Source organism: Clinocottus analis, unplaced genomic scaffold (assembly GCF_023055335.1).
Source record: "Clinocottus analis isolate CAN_PGR_092001 unplaced genomic scaffold, fCliAna1.0.p SCAF_22, whole genome shotgun sequence".
Classification (NCBI taxonomy): domain Eukaryota; kingdom Metazoa; phylum Chordata; class Actinopteri; order Perciformes; family Cottidae; genus Clinocottus; species Clinocottus analis.
Genome location: NW_027175954.1, coordinates 695,076 through 710,255, shown reverse-complemented (window position 1 = coordinate 710,255; position 15,180 = coordinate 695,076). Strand labels below are relative to the sequence as shown.

At 44.2% G+C, this 15,180-nt stretch overlaps 2 protein-coding genes across 3 annotated transcripts in view; both read left to right on the top strand.

The window, feature by feature from the left end:
• The window catches only part of LOC137793312 (zinc finger protein 721-like), a 20,035-nt gene extending 4,855 nt beyond the window's left edge, over nt 1-15,180 (top strand). Inside the window, exons 11-18 of the mRNA XM_068589404.1 lie at nt 186-428; nt 609-1,392; nt 1,623-1,632; nt 9,707-9,824; nt 10,708-11,684; nt 11,816-11,999; nt 12,105-12,233; nt 13,628-15,180. Of these exons, the coding sequence (XP_068445505.1) occupies nt 186-428; nt 609-1,392; nt 1,623-1,632; nt 9,707-9,824; nt 10,708-11,684; nt 11,816-11,999; nt 12,105-12,233; nt 13,628-14,325 (3,143 nt within the window). The 3' untranslated portion in view covers nt 14,326-15,180. The remainder of the gene's footprint in view (nt 1-185; nt 429-608; nt 1,393-1,622; nt 1,633-9,706; nt 9,825-10,707; nt 11,685-11,815; nt 12,000-12,104; nt 12,234-13,627) is intronic.
• On the top strand, nt 3,668-7,344 carry LOC137792907 (zinc finger protein OZF-like). 2 transcript variants are annotated; one of them, XM_068588712.1, is made up of 4 exons: nt 3,668-3,837; nt 4,307-4,493; nt 5,404-5,664; nt 6,261-7,344. In XM_068588712.1, exons 2-4 carry the CDS (start codon nt 4,397-4,399, stop codon nt 6,857-6,859), a joined length of 957 nt encoding a protein of 318 aa, XP_068444813.1. In that variant the 5' UTR covers nt 3,668-3,837; nt 4,307-4,396; the 3' UTR covers nt 6,860-7,344. The 2 variants fall into 2 exon arrangements, with proteins under 2 accessions (XP_068444813.1, XP_068444814.1); XM_068588713.1 differs by having other exon boundaries at nt 3,668-3,870.

The following is a 15,180-nucleotide window of genomic DNA, read 5'->3' as shown; positions in this document are numbered from 1 at the left end:
TAACCGGTTAAAGTATTTCTGCACGACCGCCTGCAGTTAACCGCTGCAGCGTTGGCAAGAACTATTATTTTAATGTACACTTGCCGACAAGTATAGATGTCGGACTTGCGCCGATGTGAACTGAAAGATGCATTACAGCCTACGCATCCTGTCATTTCCCCTCCTTTCCCTCCACCCCCGCATAGGAAAGAAGCGCCCCGGCAGGAAGATGGTCCGTGTTCCCATAGAGATACCTCCTGAGCTGCTGAAGCAGCCCAAAGAGAAGATGGAGTACCACTGCTCCGTGTGTGACAAAGATTTCCCTCATGCCTACAAGCTGGAGCGGCACGGGCTGATCCACACAGGAGAGAAACCGTACTGCTGCTCCATCTGTGGCCGGGGGTTCAACCAGAAGGGGAATCTCAAAACGCACTACAAAGTTCACTTAGGTGAGAGCGGTTACAGGTCCACCGAATCAAGGCTCTCCTAAAATATCTGCCTCTCTGTTGTTTTGTCTATATGTGCATGGGAAGGGTTTCGAAACATTTTCGAGGACCCATAATAATAAATATTTGATCGTCCACAACCTATATAACACAAGAATGGTATACATTTTTGTGTCTTTGAAGGTCGAAAGGGCGCTGTGGATTTTGACGATGAGGTGAATCCCATCGCGTCGGAACTCTCCGAATACTTGAAGTCTCTGCCGGGGGAGTCCAGGATCAAATCCTCCCTCCGTTGCCTGGAGTGCGGACAGGAATGCGAGAATCATTCGGCCCTGCAGGCGCACCACATCGCAGCGCACACGGACACCGCCGCGGAGCCGAACGCAGGCGAGCACAACGCGTCGAAGCTCCTCTTCTGCCGCCGCTGCGGCGTTCAGTTCGGTGAGAAAGCGAAGCTGGAGGAACACATGAAAACGCACATCAAGGCGAAGCCCTACTCGTGTCCCGACTGCGGCAAGAAGTTCATCAACGAAAGCTACATACAAATCCACCAGCGCATCCACACCGGGGAGAAACCGTTCCTCTGCTCCCAGTGCGGCCGGGGTTTCCACACGGCGTCCTCGCTCAAGCTGCACGAGATGCAGCACTCCGGGGAGAGGCCGTTCGCGTGCTCCATCTGCGGGAAGACGTTTCGGATAAACTCGTACCTCACGGCGCATTACCAGACCCACATTAAAGACAGGCCTTTCGTCTGTAGTGTCTGCGGAAAGGGCTACTCCAGGGCGGAGGAACTGAAGGTGCACCACAGGCTCCACACCGGAGAGAGACCCTACGAGTGCGGAGACTGCGGGAAGAGCTTCATTTACCGCCAGGGCCTGCGGCAGCATCAGCGCACGCATGCCGGGAAACGCATCGGACCAACCAGACAGCTCGGCAGACCGAAGCAACACGCCAGGATGGACATCTAGCAGTTGATCTCGTGGTGATTTATTTTTTGCTTTGTTGTTGTTAGCTGTGTTTGAAGATATTACAGTTAAACGCGCTTCTTTCCTGCTCTTCTTCCTTACATTCCCTCCACCTACAGCTGAGACTATCATAGTGTCTGAAAATATGCGCCGCAGAGTCGCCCAGAATATTTTGGAAGCTTACCTGTGTTGTCTTTCTGGTATCCATGTTTTTCGGTTTCTTCTCCTCCAGTAGCCCATCTGTACAATTTGAGTGCCTTTGTATCATGCATGCCAAATACTAATACTTAATGTTGAAAAAAGATTATGCACAATATCCTTGTTATTTTAAAAATCCATGTCGATGGAATACAGACGTTTTTAAGAAACATGTCTGATTTTTTTTTTCTACATCTAAAATAATGTATCCTTAGATTCTCCACAAACAGCTTTTTATTTTGACAGTTATTATCGAAGCAACACACTCAATCATATGTGGATGTCTTGACTTGTTCCTGTAGTAATAATCCATGATAAAATGTTTTAGAAAAGGAATAAGAACCCACTATAAATAATGGACACTAACATTAGATATTTATTTAACAAAAATGTCTCATCTTAGTTCTGCAGTATGTTTTCAAAGTGTATTTTGATGCTGTGAAGAAAACAAATTGTCCAAGTTTTCATCCAATATTTAGACTGTTAATCCCTGTGGGAATCTGATTTAAAGTAAAGTTGGATGTTTTTAGGGATGCGACCTCGTTTTGTGACTATTTGACAGCTTGAATTGCTTATTTCTGCCCTCTTATCTGGCAACCCGAAGTCAGTCTCATGCTAACTTTCACAGTATTACCACTGCTCGTACAAAGACATACAAAAATACATATTGGTACACAGACAGTGGAGTAGTTGGTACTCAGGGAGGTGAGTGGGAGCCCTCGTGCTGGTTTGAAGCCACCGAGAATGAGGTGAGTATTTTAAAATTCCCCTGCAGCAGCCAAATTAGTGCTAACTGCTAGCTAGCCGTTAGCCAGCTGCGGTTAACGTATCACGTTACCTGCCGTTGTGCGCGAGTCTGTGAGTGACGTCATAGGGATCAAATATCAGATTTGGGTTGCAGAGGGTTATTTTGCATCCGCTCCTTTTAGACTAGTGAAAAGAAAACATTCAAAATATACATTTGAGTGTTAATTGATATACTTTGTCTATTTGCGTATGTACTTTGTACATTAGATTTCTCCTAAATTCCCCAAATTTCCATAACACAACGCCTAATTTGCATATTTAAATGTGTAATACCAGAAGTATTTGTCTTGTTACTCTTGAGGAACTGCCATAGTGATGCTGGTAGATTTTCACTACAGCAATATTAAATACAAAAATGCCTAATATATATGAGAATTTATTCATTCATTCTCCCAGATAAAGTGGACAAGCAGACTTGACTTCCCTCGTTGCTGTCAGAAAGTGACTGCATAGTATGGAAGTTGCAATGACCTGTCAGTAGGTGGTGCAGTAAATCCACTCGAGCCTTCGGTACCAAACATCTGCATCCTCAGGTTTGATTGTGCAATACATTGTGTACCAATTGCATAATCAATATATATATATATATATATATATATATATATATATATATATATATATATATATATATATATATATATATATATATATATTAAAAGCAGATTTGTTTTTGTACAACGATTTCATAGTCATTAAAAAAATGTCTTTCTGCCTGTTAAAAGTAGCAGAAGAATAATGGTGATATAATATGAATAACAAAGTAATGCTTTTTAAAATAATTCTTTGAAAAAAAGAACTGGATTTATGTTTGAAAAAAAGTTCTCTTTGTGCAATAATACAACAATAAAATGAACCCCTGTGGCTTTTATGTAGTGTTTTATAATTTCATGTTTTAAATTTTTTTTATTATTGCCTAATATTACATCTGCTTTTAAACCATGTCCTATGTGTTTTTATCCTATGGTTTTCATATTAATTCATATTTATTTACTATTTTAACTATTTTTCCGTGACAAATTAATTAATTGTTGTGTTTTATTCATTTATGTTTAATTTATGTTAAATACAACAATTTGATTTGTCAGACAATATACAATTAAAATAAAACACACAAAGGGAATAAGAAGAAATCAATAATAAAAAGAAAAACAACGTTATTAAATATTTGTTACATATCAGCGGGGCTTTTATTGTGGCCTCAAAATCAAAACCGGAAGTTCCAACTCTACTGTAAGTGGCTAGCAGCTAAAGCTAAGACGGTTGTCATAACAATCTAACGCGTATTCAATTCAACACGTCAGCAAGCAGACGTTGATTATCAACCGCAGTTTAACGAGAGGGACGTAAAAATATTCAGTTTATACGTCGTTGTATCCGGTAAACTTCGGTCACGGGACTTCGCGACTGTTTACCTGAGGAAAAAACAACTAATCAATGCCGAGGTTTTGGTCAACTTGTCTTCTGTCTGTTGTCACGTGAGCGAGTCTTAGTAATCTCTGTAGAAGATGTAATGTTTTATATTTACGTTTAACTCAATAGCAGGTCTGTCGGGACTGTTGTTTGTTGTTGACTTGTTGGATAAAGTTGAGGGAGGGTGACGTTACGTTAGCGAACGGTTAGACACGAACCCAGTGTCCAACCTAAGGCCTTAAACTATGAACCCTCAGAGACTTAGACCCGAGCCTAGTGCCCCTCATAAGGCCTCAAACCCCGAACTCTCAGGGACTTGGACCTGACTTCAGTGTCCAACCTAAGGCCTCAAACCCTCATGGACTTATATGACATCACCTGGATGTTGGTTAAGTCCCTGACGGTGGGGCTTGGGACTGAGCCCTTGTGTCAGTGGCTAGCAGCAGTGACGTCACATTCAGAGGTCAAGCGTCATTAATCTGAAACCTCTTATGATCGCAGCCCTTCAGAGAGAGCCGTCCAGCGTTGCGGCCCTCCCCGGAGCTCGGGCTCCCGGCACCTGTTCTCCCACACATCGTTACGTCCGAGAAAATGCACCTGAGCGAGACGAGTCCAGAGGGGAACCCCCATGAAGAACACAGACCTGGTGACCAGGACCAGGGTCACGGAGCAGCAGCAGCAACAACAGGTGAGTGCGCCCTCAAGGGGTATTGTGTGTTTACTCTTATCCAGACTTATAGTCGAGAGGACGTTTATGCTCAAGTTCTGCCTCTCTGGAGGTTAAAATCAAATCCTAATTTAGTTTCAAAAGGAATCTACAGGCTGAAATTCACAGTCAGCCTGGAACAAAACTTCTTAGCATCGTTACTGACTTAAAATACTGACTTAAATTATTTAAGAAAAAGATGATACAGTACTGTATATACATGGAGACATAACAATAAATAGAAAAATAATATAGGATAAACTCAAAGTACATGATTATTTATTTATTTTGCAATGAAGATCACGATTGTTTGGTAGTTTTAGTAGAAAAAGGGGTCGTAAAAAATAAAAATTACTTTTTGCTGAAAGCTTCCATAATCAAATGGGGGACCCCAACTTAAGTAGTTGAATATCATTGGTCATGGTTGAAATATAGCAAAAAAACTACAAACTTTTTGACCAAGTTGGTCAAAAAGCTGTTTCAGTATTATGGACAGCGTTTACTGTTGCGTGCGGCTGCAGAGCTGTCCAGAGTCCTGAAATTTAGCAGAGGAGAACGATACACAGACAGAACACCACTTAGGGCACGATTTCAGTGAAGAGAAACTAACAGGGAACAGCTACAGAAAGAGAGAGACTGTCTGCAGTGACAGGAATGTTAATGTTGCTACTTTTATTTCTGCTACCTGCTACTATTTGAGAAGATTGATAAATATTCCTGAGGCAATTACCTAAAATATCTTTTGTAATAAGTTTCCAGATGTTGTCCTGTAGTTGTTGCTCTTTCACACATTTTCCTGCTTCAATGTCTCTTTTTCAAATTGTACCGAGAAGAACCAGAATTCCCACATGTTCACTACCATGTGTTTGTTCCTCATTTCTTTTTTTAAAAGAAACTTTAAGACGGCCAGAATCAAAACACAGCGGCTCCCGCGAGGCGCCTCAGAAGAGGCCGTCAAACCAACAATGCCAGGGGCCTCACCGCCTCAGGAAGAACTACGACTGTCCGACCTGCGGGAGGGTTTTCTCCAACAACAGCGCTCTGCGGCGACACCTCGTGATCCACTCGGGGAAACGGCCGTTCAAGTGCTTCATATGTGGGAGTGGATTCACGCAGCGTGGGAACCTCCAAACGCACATGAAAGTCCACAAAGGTCAGAGGCAACAAGACGCTTATTTGTCTTCAATTCAATATTTATTTTTAATGCCGCGACACATTATGTTTTTAGCTTGTCCGTACGACCATTCTACTGAACGTGACTTTATGTCTAATAGAATAAAATGATGAAGTGAGGACATTTTGGACAGACATGGAGGTAAACTGCAACCTGAGGTAAACTTTCACGAGGTGGTAATGCTAGTTGTAAAATGACAGACCTCTGAAGAGTGCTGGCCGCGTGTTTTCATTGAAGTCTTAAAGGCGCTAAATTCAATATTCACAGCGTTTCTATTGCCTCTACACGGCTCTCAACATGGCAGCTGATATCAGCAACAGTGCAAACAACAGCAACAGAGCTAACTGTGTTTTTCCGATTATTATAATTGAACTTGTGTCGGCTTTGTCCTGAAGGCCTGGACCAAAAAGTGTCAAAAAGCCAAATTTATCCCCATGTTTTTGAGAAATATCTGGTTTTTGAAGCGGCCCGTTAACAAGCTAGTTACCTCAGTTGCCTAAGATGACCTAACTATATCAATGCAGACCTGTAACTGACTAACTGATTATAACTGTCTTTGTTTTTTTTCCTCACAGGAGAGCTACCAATTTGGACATTAGTTCAAGAGAAGAATTCGCCCAAAGAGTCTCCTGCAGCAGTCCATGTGTGTGCGGAGTGCGGCATGGACTTCCCTCAGAAACAGCAGCTGGAGAAACACCATCAGAGTCACAAGAAGCCTTACGCGTGTCCCGACTGCGGCAAGACATTCAAGAACGAGTATTATTTTAAAATACACAAGCGCATTCACTCGGGAGACTCGCCCTTCCTCTGCTCAGAATGCGGGAAGCGTTGCGTCACGGCGGATTCGCTGAAGAAACACGAGCTGACGCACACCGGGGAAAAGAACTTCCACTGCGACCAGTGCGGCAGGGCGTTTTCCCAGTCCTCCCACCTCAACGTGCACGTCAAGACACACAGCGGCGAGCGACCCCACCTCTGCTCCATCTGCGGGAAGAGCTACTCCAAAGCGTCCATCCTGAAAGTTCACCTGCGAGTTCACACCGGGGAGAAACCGTACGCTTGTGAGAAATGCGGCAAGCGCTTCTATTACTCTCAAGGCTATCGGAAGCATCTGATGATTCACGACAAGAAGCCAAAGCCTCGAACGCAACCGCTGGGGAGGCCGAAACAATAGCTGTGAGTTGTAAATAATCATGAACGCAACCTGGTGATTCACAATAGCCTTCGACAATATCCACTGTGAGGACAGTCTTTTCAGTTTGCCCATTTTTTTTGTCTCCAAATTATGATTCTCAATCTGTTTCTGTCACATGATTCATGTGAGATATCGCATTTAATTGAAATGTCATTATTAAGAACATGGGCTGTGTGTTTTTTAATCATGATGATAGCCTTGTTAACATCAGAGCGCTCGTGTTTCTTCATAGTAGAAGACATTTTGCATTTTTGCAGCAGGAAAAGCACAGGAGGATCTCATAACAATAATTATGACACAATGCGTCAGTCAATAATGCATCAATAATTTCACAACTCAAAGTGTCTGCTGTGTCTCATGTGTGCCTCCTCCTCCTCTGTTTGGAAACCAATGATTTAGTCTTTGAACATTAGCAGTCAGAGGCTACATAGGATCATTAAAAAAATAAAAAGGTTTGGAACTTTCCGGCTGGATTTTACTCTTTTTTTTGTTTGTTGTCATTTTAGCTTTTCTGCACCAAAGGATTGTCTTTTACAACCACACCGGAATATGTTCATGTACACACAATAATAATATAGATAACATATAAACTCACTCTAATACATTTTTTTTCTTATTGATAATCTTAAACTAGTCGTGCAAGAAGTATTCTTGAATTATGTAAAAATTGGAAATATATCATCATATACATCATTATTAACAAACAAAATGTATTTTAAGTAAAGGTACTCAAAATTCAGAATATTTCCTTTGAAACTGTTAAAATATGAATATACAATATATTCTCTTTTTTTGTCACTCACAGATATATCTAAGAGTAATTTAATGTTGCAGTTCCTCAACTATATATATATATATATATATATATATATATATATATATATATATATATATATATATATATATATATATATACAAAATACACTTTGCTGGTACATTTATATTGCGTTATTTACATGCCAGATATAACCAGTACAATATTATAATAAAGGTTTAAAACGGAACGGATTATAATTAAATAACATAAAAGTATCTCGTGGCTACAATAAAACCCGTTATATATTAACGAAGCTTTTATTTTGGTTTGAAAAAGCCAACCGGAAGTTCCGACACTCCAGTGAACGGCTATCAGCTAAAGCTAGAAAGGTTATCCTCGGATCCAAACGGCTATTTAACTTAACAACTCACGACTTTCGGCGCCAAAACAATTGGACCAGCCGTTTAAACACGTCGAGCATGAAGACGAGAGAGAAGTAGAAAACCACAGCGCGTCGTTTGTAAATGAACTTCTGTCGGGGGGCGACTACTTTTTCACCTGAGAGGGGGAGAGAGGAAAAAAAAAATCAATGCTGAGGTTGGTAAAAAAAAAAAAAAAATGTCTATTGTCTGTATCGTGTGTTCGTGGTCGCGGTCGGGACGTTTGCAGCAGCTCGGACGCGTCGTGTCTCACGTTGGACTCGATGTTGAATCTGTCGGCACTGTTTGTTATTGTTGACTTGCGGCTTTAGCTCAAAGGGGCTGTGGGAGAAGGGGGAGAGACGGGGGGGAGGAGGTCAAATACGAGTCTCTCTGCTGCAAGGGTGCCTTTATTTTTTAATACAATTAGTGCTATAGTATCAAAAGGCACGCCGGCAGGTTTGTGGGGGTCAATGAGGTTGCTGCTCAACTTGCGACGGCAATTAGTTGACGTGTCGGGGTTAAAGGGATGAGAGTCACCGAGCTAATGCTGCTGGGCTAACGTCAACTGAGTGACTCTCTCCCCCCCTCCACCCCCTTCTCTCTCTCTCTCTCTCTCTCTCTCTCTCTCTCTCTCTCTCTCTCTCTCTCTCTCTCTCTCTCTCTCTCTCTCTCTCTCTCTCTGTGTGTGTGTGTGTGTGCAGATGCACATGAGGTTTCCTCCAGTGCTGCTTCTGTTATTATTGATGGTCAAACGCTGCAGCAGTTGCACGTTGCCCATGCAACAACATGTTTTAAGGGCATTTTTCATCACTGTCCATCAGGCCCCAAAGCCAGGCTCAGTCCCACTGCCACAACAAAGCATCCGCCCTGCTGAAGTGTCCTTGAGCAGCAGGAGGAGGGGTGTGAGTGTGTGTGTGTGGCTGTGTGTGTGTGTGTGTGTGTGTGTGTGTGTGTGTATATCTTCCAGGGGTTGAGGCACACTGTTGCAGTCATTGAATGAATCGTGTCGGATTATGTCCAAGGGTGTTGCACTGGGGGGAATGAATTCACATAACCGGACTCATCCACTGGGACATAATGGTTCAAATGGTTCTTTTAATCCTAATTAACCTTGAATGTGATATCTGGGTTATGTTGAAGGCTTTAATTCGTGCTCATAATAACGGTGATTGTAACCGGACAATTATTGGCACATGCATGCAGCATTATGTTGGGACACTATTCTTGCCGAATTGTGATTTATTATTCGGACCTTGATAATAGAAGTCTTGTAATTAATGAATCATTGCAGTAATTTGCCTCTCTTATCTTTTCCTCACGGGCTTCAAAATAAAATATTATGTATTTAAAATTAGAGCCTCAAACACGTAATGAATCCTGGCCCGGACCGGTTTAATGGGTCTCATATTAGTCGCTTGTGGTTTTAGTACGAACACATCGTTATTTATTATTGCACCTCATAAATGCCTCTTTAAATTAACCATCGTTGTATTCAAAGCACCTCCGATGTCAGACCGGTTTTAGTCCTATTTGCGGCGGTCCAGCTGTTTGTGTATTCGGCTATTTGCTATGAATTGAATTGTCATTTGAATGCCGGCTCTTGATTATAATTTATTTTCTCCTCTCGCCAGGTCGTACATTTGAGAGATGGGCTCCGAAAACCCAGAGGACTTTGGACCCGCTGTGACCCTCGCGGAGGAAGAAACGCAAGAAATCGGAGGCCTGATCAACTCCGATGGAGAAGAAGTGGATTTCTCGGATCTCAGTGAGCTTGCGTTGTCACTCTGCATGTTAATGATGTTGCGAATATATGAAAAATAGCTTCTAATATATAATATAATGTAAAGTGTGGGCTCTAACTTGATTCAGTGCGTCGACGTCTGAAGTCGTAGTTGGAAAAACGAAACATTGAAAGTGAGGTGATGTTTATTGTGGGATGTATTTATTGCGTATTTAAACAGCATGCAGGTGTTTCAATATTTATTTTTGAACCACTTGTATGATTAATTTGGGACTTCACACTTCAAAGACATATGGCTGCATTGGTAATGGTCTGAATGCAGCAGTCTGTAACTTTGGCAGCAGTCGCTCATACAAACAAGGTACAGTTATATCTAAGATGGTGAAAAGTACATATAGCATGATTGTTTTACCTCAGGGGAGCGCTGCTGCTCTCTGCTGTCGAGGTACTGTAAGTGCAGTGTTAATTATATCAAAATGTTAAACATCCCTCTACATCCATGCTGTTTTGGCTTCTTCCTCTTTATAGTATAATGTGCCAGCCGCTAGCAAAGCTCCGCTAGTCTGGTGATGATATTCACAATAAGAATATGTTAAAAAGCTTCTATTTTGAAGCAGCAAAATCAAGAAATGTTGGGTTTTCTTCAGCAGTAACTTATCCATCCATCTATTTCTCTCCCAACAGCGACTCTTGATACCATAATCGGAGTATTTGCCTATATTACACAACAACTGATAAAAGTTGATAAAATAACCACTTCAAGCTGAATGTTTTATTGCGCAACAACAAATCGTCACCATACTGACGTCTGTTGGTTCTGCAGAGGGAAAAACTGTTTTGGAGATGTTTCCGCCAACAGTTTTTGTTTCCTAACTACAATACTTTCCTCGTCTGTCCGTCCACACAGGAGAAAGTGCCGTACCCAGCGTCGTGCCCGCAGAGACCCCCTCCAAGACGTCTGATCAGAGCGAGAATGAAAAGCCGGCGACTCTTCTCCACACCTGCTCCGTCTGCGGGAAAGACTTCCCGTACGCCTCCAAACTCCAACGCCACTTACGCACTCACTCGGGAGAGAGGCCCTTCCCGTGCTCCATGTGCGAGAAGAGGTTTCCTGAGAAGGGGCTGCTCATGATCCACGAACGGGTCCACACGGGCGAAAAGCCGTACCCGTGCACTTTCTGCGAGAAGCGATTTGCCAGCCAGGGCGAGCTGCGGCTGCACCGGCGGACGCACACCGGCGAGAGGCCGTACCACTGCTCCATCTGCCTGAAGAGCTTCTCCCGCCACTGGCACCTGAAGACGCACTTGGAGGCCATGCACTCCGAGGTGGTGGCGGGCTTCGTGAGGAAGAAGTTCCCGTGTTCGGACTGCGACAAGAGCTGCAACTCGGCGGCGGAGCTGAGAGACCACCAGAGGACTCACACCGGGGAGCGGCCCTACCAGTGCTCCTACTGCGACAAGCGCTTCGCCCTGTCGGGGACGCTCGTGCGCCACGAGCGCCTCCACACCGGCATCACGCCGTACCACTGCGCCGACTGCGGCAAGACGTTCGCCCAGCAGTGGACGCTGACGACGCACATGCGGACGCACACGGGGGAAAAACCCTACAGCTGCACGCAGTGCGACAAGTCGTTCGTGGCGCCGGGGGAGCTGCGCAGGCACACCAGGATCCACACGGGGGAAAAGCCGTACACGTGCAAGGACTGCGGGCGGCACTTCTCGCTGGCGGGAACCCTCCGAAACCACAAGCGGTCGTGCACGCAGAACAAGAGCGGAGGAGCGGCGCCGGATGTCGTCTCGCCGCCGGATGTCGTCTCGCCGCCGGTCCGAGCCGCGGCCGGGGAATCGTCGCAGCCCGACTCGGTCAACAACGTCGGCTTTGAGGTGAAGACGACGCACGGCAACCTCAAAGTTGATGTTCAATGTTTATTCTTCTGCATGTGTAAACGCCCGCATTTACACGCAACCTCCCAACGCCATTGTTTCCTTTTGTTCTCATTCGACTGGTTTCATAGGTGTCGGTCAGTAAGAGTTTGTCCGGTGAGGTCGAGCCCCGTTCCTCAGAGGGTCTCGACTCCGACAAAGCCGCTCGGTGTGAAAACAACCCGCAAGAAGCCGACGACCGACGGGAGGACGTCGCCTCCAGCCCACACATGAATGTAATCGTGAAAGAGGAGGAAGAGGAGGAACCGTTGTGCGGTACGTGAACAATGGAGGTTCCAGATATCCACTCTCGTGCACTGCAAAGGGCCGTGAATGCCTTTCGCCGACGATGTATTGATCGCTTCCTTTTGTGTTGTGTAGAAGAAGCTCCTGACCAGGCGTCGGGCAGCGAGGATTGCACCATGCAGGAGGAACCTGAGGAGCAGCTGCAGGAAAGCAACGCAGACATCAGGATAACGGTGAAGGAGGAAGAAGATGAGCTCATAAACAGTAAGGAAACAAGTTTGCAGGAGCACAAATGTCATTCGCATTAGAAAACCGGGACCTCGCTCCACTGAAAGGATTAAAACACGTTTTTCCTCGATGATCTCCGCCCAACCGTCTCTATTTTTACCCACGTTTCACGTCTGCAGAGACGTCGTTTAAGGTTTCTGTCCTCACTGAAACCCTCAAACAGGAAAAGGCAGCAGGAAGTTGTCTTCTTTCAGCGCCTGGCTCTTTCTAAGAGGACACGGATAGCCGTTAAAAAAAAAAAAGCTTGATTTTAGGAAGTTACATAGCTGAGTAAATGTGAGGAGGAGAGAGGAAAAAGACACATTTACCTAAAACTTACAGATTACAGGAGCAGGCTTCTCATTTTTTTTTCAGCTGAAATGTCAACTGTCATGGACGGATTTCATAAACTGTAGTTTATTTATGAATGAGTGAAACATTTAGTTCTTGTTTTCCCGTCGTTTTCTTTTTAAATATATTCTGTGTTTATCTCACCAGCAAAGGAGGTTTCTTAGAGAGAGAAAAAAACATGACTCTCCACTTTTTTTGATATTTGAAATGATAAAAAGTGGACTATGTCTTTTTCAGTTCACTCCGACTGAGTCTTTGCTGTCTCTGACTGACTGGTTTGAAAATGAGAACCCTGCACTTGTGGTTAGTGGTGATTTTGTGTTTCTTGCTTCTTTTTTTTAATTCAACAAGCCTGCTGCTCAGTAATATCCCTATCGCAATATTCACGAGTATCTCTATATTGCACATTTTCCTTTGATCCCTACACCGATACCTTCAGGTTGTCCTTTCTAAACACAAAGTCACATGGTTTTCACTCTCTGGCTGTAACGATAATGCTGACACAGCATTTGCTTGTATCTCATATTTGTTCTGATGTTGGTTTCCTCAGTGATCGGCGTCTTTTTAAAGGAACACTTCACCCACAAAACCACTCTTTGTAGACCCCGTGTTGCCTCGAGCTCTTGAAGATTTGGAGCATTAACGTAGCAGCTCCCACACGACTCGGGTAGCAGTCTAATCCAGGTCTCATGTATTCAGTCGTATGATCGGGAATTCCCCAACGCATGCAATTTCTGACTCACACGTATGAGAAGTTTGTTTTTGCAGAAGTGTTTTAAACTAGTCTGTTTTTAGCAGGGATGCATGCTGCTCCCATTTACTTCACTTCATCAACACCGCTCTCTGTTTTCTTTGTTTCTTCGTTCACCGTGGAGAAAAAAAAGGTTTTTAAGATAACGTGATAGGAGGAGCTGATATAAGCTGGTCATTTTGTGGGTGGAGTATCCCTTTAACGAGCTAAAAGGTTGATATGAGTGTGTGTGTGTGGGTCTGTTTGTCTTCAGGGTCACTAAACGGCCTGTTTCAACTTGTTCCCACAGTGTCTGGAGAGGATCCCGATGGAGTCTCCGACAGCGATAAAGACAGTCCTCCGGCCTCACCGGGGCAGGAACAGGGCGACGGCAGTCTGACAAAGAGCTCGTACTGCTGCGGGCTCTGTGGAAGAGACTGCCACAAGATGTCCGCCCTCCAGATCCACATGCGGATCCACTCGGGGGAGAAACCCTACCAGTGCTCTCTGTGCGGCAAGCAGTTCACGCAGAAAGGTCAGCTCAAAGGTCACCAGAAGGTCCACACGGGGGAGAAGCCCTTCTCCTGCCCGGACTGCGGGAAGAGCTTCGCCCACTCGGGCGCCATGAACCGACACCGGCTCACGCACACGGGCGAGAGGCCCTACCACTGCTCGGTGTGCGAGAGGAGCTTCAACCAGTCCGGCCGCCTGCGGGAGCACGAGAAGATCCACTTCGGGGAGAAGTTTGACTGTCCCGAGTGCGACAAGAGCTTCACGCGAGCGTCCAGCCTCAAGAACCACTTCCGGCTCCACACGGGCGAGAGGCCGTACGGCTGCGACGTCTGCGGCCGCGGCTTCAGCCGCTCGCAGAGCCTGCGGCTCCACAAGCGGAAACACGAGCGGCTGCTCCCCGGGGAGGAGTCGGCGTTCGGCGCGAGGAGCGACGATTTATCCCAAAGTGACGATAACTCCCCGATCAATATGTGCTTAGCGGACAAAAACGACTGAAGATGTATTTATATGAACCGTAGAGAACAGTAGCCGTATATACAGTATGTGTGTATATGTATTTATATACACAGTGTGTGTATTTTAGGCAGTAAAATGTGAAGTGAGAGATAAAGGACTACCTCTGTGAATAGGCCGTCATTAAAACTCTACAGAAGAAGTGTTGAAGCTAAAAATATTTAACTCCCTGAAATTAATAAACCAATATGTTTCAAATGTTGTTAAGCAACTAACAACACGGTTTCACACAAAATGACCAAACAAATATGAACTTAAACTGTTCAGGCGATACATTTCTAGAAGTCATATTTGTTCTCTTTTCTCACTCCAATTCAACGTTAGTAGAATCAGAATTTACACATTTGAAGTATTTATTGTTGCACAAATGGCTCATTTAAGGTCCGTGATTTCACATTTTTTCCATGCAGTATTTGTCCTCCCACGCTAACTGTGTACGTGAAAATTGGTTAAAGAGTAAATATATTAATGTATCAAATGTTTCACGGTGGCCGATGAGCAGTCGGCGAATCAGTTTTTGTGTCTGAGCTACTGAAATGTCCGAAAATGTTTTAGCCAGTAATGAAGCGACAGGATGATGTTCATCAGGGTTTTTATTTGTATTATTTTTTTATGGCCAAGACCATTTTTGCCTTAGTGGTGATACATTGTTTATATCTGTTTATGGCATTCACAACCAAATCATGAATGAGGTTCACATGGTTTGGACAACTCTTGAAAAAGGCAGACAACTATTGTGAATAAAAGAATCATCCCAAAAAGGCTGTGATAGAAAAAGTGCTGCGTCCGTCTGATTGTATGGGACATGTCATACTGTTCAATAAAAGTTACAAAACA

What these genes read in the sequence shown, in the direction of transcription:
- LOC137792907 (XM_068588712.1), top strand. Translation starts at nt 4,397, where the DNA reads ATGCACCTGAGCGAGACGAGTCCAGAGGGGAACCCCCATGAAGAACAC. An exon ending in AGCAGCAGCAGCAACAACAG is followed by an intron (nt 4,494 to 5,403) that starts GTGAGTGCGCCC and finishes TTTTTTTAAAAG; the next exon opens with AAACTTTAAGACGGCCAGAA. An exon ending in GCACATGAAAGTCCACAAAG is followed by an intron (nt 5,665 to 6,260) that starts GTCAGAGGCAAC and finishes TTTTCCTCACAG; the next exon opens with GAGAGCTACCAATTTGGACA.